Source organism: Saccoglossus kowalevskii, chromosome 9 (assembly GCF_978046115.1).
Source record: "Saccoglossus kowalevskii chromosome 9, keSacKowa6.1, whole genome shotgun sequence".
Classification (NCBI taxonomy): Eukaryota; Metazoa; Hemichordata; class Enteropneusta; family Harrimaniidae; genus Saccoglossus; species Saccoglossus kowalevskii.
In genome coordinates this window covers 33,685,424-33,689,650 of record NC_140649.1, presented here as the reverse complement: position 1 = coordinate 33,689,650, position 4,227 = coordinate 33,685,424, and the positions used below count along the sequence as shown (strand labels likewise).

Genomic DNA, 4,227 nt, shown 5'->3' with positions numbered 1-4,227 from the left:
TAGTTTTTTTTCCGCCCTTATGGTGAGATAATACCCTTTTGAAATCAGAGAAAATCATTAAGTATTGTGACAATGTGTCCCGCAGAAAAACACGTATGGCGAGGTAAATTACTACTAAATATAATATAATTGCATTGGTTCACTGACATATATATATAATTGAGATGTTCCTATGTTTGTAATTATCAGCATTCTATGTACTCAAAACATTAACCATCATGAAGTACCTTCTATGTATTGTGTTCGTGTGTGTCTTGGGATCCTCAGCAACTGGCCTGAACGAAGAGGTGATTAACACATCTTCAATTTTGTTCATTTTCACAGTTCGATCAGTATTATGCATTTTCAGTTAGCTATGATAACTTACTGACTTTACTGATAATATATTATTTTAGGATGGAGAATTTGAGGAACGTGGTGTAAGGTCAGGTAGGTTTACTTTACTATAAATGTGAGCACTAGTCATTACGTTTTTCGAGTCACTAGATCACTGGAATTGTATTGTGGGTTTTTTGAAATGTTATATTTGGCATATAAACTTCATAAAATACCACAGAAACATATTACTGGATCATCCAAATGTCTTTGATGTCTTGTTCGGCTACTGTCAAAGAAGGATTTCCCTGTCAACTTATGTAGAAGTGTCCTAAATAAGATGCGAATATTAAACAACTAAAAAAAGTATTTCATAAATCAAGATCAACTTTGAGTGGGACTTGACTTTCGTTTTTTGATCCGTATACAAGTTTACTGCATGCTACATTGTGGTTAAGAGATGTACAAATCATTAATGTTTAAATTGTTTCAAAATATCGTAGTGGATCACAATTCCAGCTGCTGTAAAAAGGTGCAAAGCAGTCCTTGTGGAAAGATAATATTATCTGTATATTAAAATTTCTGATTGACGACAAATTTGTAAATTGTTAACATTTCAATAGAACGACCTCACTTGCAGGCCAATTCATTTCTTATGAGCAGAGTTTATTTTCAACACAAATTAGTAAAATCCTCTAAACATGCTTTCCGTGAACACTGCCAAATGAAGTGATGTGTTCAGGAGAATTTAAACTACACATTCAGCCAAAAAATAAAATATTTTAGTTTGATGCGTAGTGTAAACGCAACGAATGGTTTGCCGAAGTGTAAATCTGGAACTCTGAACGCATGGATGTGTAAATTTCGGACTTGTGCATGTAAACAATTGTAATAAAACCGATCTGATGGTTTATAGATTTCATTTACGTTTTGACCTTACCTTTTGGATTATTAGACTTGATATTCAACAACAACATTATGACGGCATTGCACGTCATGCCCATCTTAGAACTTCTTTGCCAGATAAGTAATATGGTTATAAATGTATATTTATTGTATATTTGGTGTATTGATATCATTTATCAGCTTTATCCAACTGTCCATCGTGTGTAGCATGTGGAGGTGTTTGTAAATTGACTGGCAATTGTGGAGATCAGTGGTGGTCAACCAGAGATGAATTATGCCAATGTGAAGGCAACGAAGTTTGCTGTATTCGTAAGTAATGACTTATCATACAATAAAGCAAATATCTTCGATACAGTATTTTATACAATAGTTTGACGTACTATGTGGAATACGAGTTCGTCATCAATTATTCCATTTTTTTTGCAGCTGGTTTAAGATGCATCGAGGAGTGTGGTGGAGAGTGCCAGGATGGTCCATGTGACGCCAGTCAAGTAGAACTTGACTGTGGATGCATTGATTCCAACCGAAGATGTTGTAAATGTAAGATAATCAACTCATATATTCTGCTATTCCAGCGTGGCAGGTGTTACAATGACAACACCCCTTTACAAAAAAAGTGATACTTGTATGGGGCGAATTGAGTACTGAGCGATACACACAAGCATCCATCAATGAATATTGCTTGACGTAGTGTGTTATACTACAATTCCCTATATGTAGTGTCCTATTATTTGCAGACTTGACTCTGTTAATGATTATATTTGTGATGTATAAAATCGTTAAAATGATGTAATGAATGACAGATCACATCCTGGCATATTTCATCCATAATACAATCACAAAATGAATGTATTGTAGTGTATTACTTTAGATATCATTTTTCACAGGGTTGGTAACTGACTGCGAGGATGCAGATGGTTGTAATGGCATATGCCGTGATGAATGTAATGCAAATGAGGAAGAAGAGACAACTGAGTGTAGTTGCCAGGCAATTGAAAAGAAATGCTGCATACGTAAGTATCTGACTTCACTAATGATACAATATAAAACTATTACTATACCATATTTAACAAACAATCTTTCCTGCTTTGTCATGTGTGTTAACACGTTCCATGCGCAGAATTATTTATTTACAATACCAATACACGTAATATAGTTTCATTGGAGTGTATAATGCTTCGCCAGTACTTAATGCTATTTTGTCCGGTAATTCACTTATACGACTAGAATAGGTGATTTATATTTTCTATTATTCGCTATGACGAAATGTCGATCTTTGAGAGGGGAATGTTGCACTGAGATAATGTCACTTCATTAAAGAAATCCAATAATTAAATATAAACAATGAACTTGAAAATTAACTAAATGAAATAAAAAAGACTTATGTTGAATGTTATCAAAATTCAGGTTTAGTGGACACACTAAATTGAACTGGGGAGAAGTTGAAAATCAAAACTACCAACAGCAGAAAGAGTCCGAGTTTGAGCTGCTCGTACTTTGAAAATGAAAGAAAAATCTGCGAAATTACCTCTAGTGAAGAGAACAAAGACGTAATGTTCTCAAAAATTGTGAAAAAAACATTGCTCTTTCACTATATCTAAAAAAATATCATATACAAATCACCGCCTGTGCAAATCCCTGGGTAAGGAGACTGAACCATTACTTTGATTTGTCGAATCCCACTCGATTTGACGTCACCACAACCTTTGTTTGTCCTGTGTTTTTTTGGGCGGACTGAACAGAAAATTGTCCCTATTTTAAGCTTTGGTAGTCTTAGCAACAGATTGTATACTTTTATAAAGTTAACAAATGTAATACATCACCAACACTTTTTGCTCTAACCTTGTGTCCAAATCCTGAATGTAATGGTAAATGTTTGTTTGAATGTAAATATTGTTCCTTCCTCAATGACCAGCCATCAAGTTGTAAAGTTAGATTATGACTTCCCTATCAACGTTTTTATTGAATGTGTAATGAAATGGTGAAACGACAACACAACGAGATTGGCCACATAGAGATATTCCATCTGTTATAAAAATAGAGTAATGTTTAAGTTCAATGTACTTTGATACAATTATTAAAATAATGAGGTTAAACAATGAATGTTGAAACCAATCAGTATATTAAATGAACTTGTAAGAAATTATTTTGTAAGGAACTAAATTAATTCAAGATAGTAATTATATGTGACAAGAATTGTTAAAGCACACACATTAGACACAATAAGTTATCAGTATGAGTTTAGTAAAATGATCTAAAATGATCACTTTTCACCATAATTTTTAAAAACAATTCAATTCAATTGATTTTACTTTGTAGCAACCATACCGAGATGCATTGATGCGACTGATGATGGTGGTTGTGGAGGATCGTGTAGCAACCAATGTGGCAGCAACGAGGTTGAAACAGACTCCTGTTTTTGTTTGAATGAATTAAAGCAATGTTGCATTCCAAGCTCAGTCTCAGAATCAAAATTGAAATCACGCTCGAAATCACGCTCAAAATCGGAATCACGATCGCGGTCAAGCTCGAAATCAGGATCGAATGAACGTTATATATAATAAGCTCTCGTCTATAATGGCAATAAGAGTATTACTTCAATTCCCCCGAATTATAAACTGAATAAAGTAGTGATTCTCCTTCCTTGTCTGATTCGTGATGGTTGTTCCTTATTTTCGCAAACATTGTCATTTTCTGAACTTAATTAATAGTAGTTTTGTGAAAGAAAGCAATCCTTTCATGTTGATGTTTTATTACATGCAGCAGCAAAGACCCAAGACCCGAATACAGCTATAGGAATGATCTCAGAGTACATATTCAGACCATCAAATATTGTACATAATAGTCCCAAGACCCCAATACAGCTATAGGAATGATGTCAGAGTGCGTATTCAGACCATCAAATATTTCACATAATAGTCCCAAGACCCCAATACAGCTATAGGAATGATGTCAGAGTGCATATTCAGACCATCAAATATTTCACATAATAGTCCCAAGACCCCA

General features: G+C 34.2%; 1 protein-coding gene across 1 annotated transcript; it reads left to right on the top strand.

Annotated features, from left to right (window-relative positions):
* Positions 1-218: 218 nt before the first annotated feature.
* On the top strand, positions 219-3,864 carry LOC144351274 (uncharacterized). Its single transcript, XM_078008981.1, has 6 exons — positions 219-287; positions 396-429; positions 1,402-1,530; positions 1,648-1,761; positions 2,109-2,234; positions 3,541-3,864. Exons 1-6 carry the CDS (start codon positions 219-221, stop codon positions 3,780-3,782), a joined length of 714 nt encoding a protein of 237 aa, XP_077865107.1. The 3' UTR covers positions 3,783-3,864.
* Positions 3,865-4,227: the final 363 nt, after the last annotated feature.

Coding starts and splice junctions, on each gene's coding strand:
- LOC144351274 (XM_078008981.1), top strand. CDS start 219: ATGAAGTACCTTCTATGTATTGTGTTCGTGTGTGTCTTGGGATCCTCA. Junction 288..395: donor CAACTGGCCTGAACGAAGAG/GTGATTAACACA, acceptor ATATTATTTTAG/GATGGAGAATTTGAGGAACG. Junction 1,531..1,647: donor CAACGAAGTTTGCTGTATTC/GTAAGTAATGAC, acceptor TTTTTTTTGCAG/CTGGTTTAAGATGCATCGAG.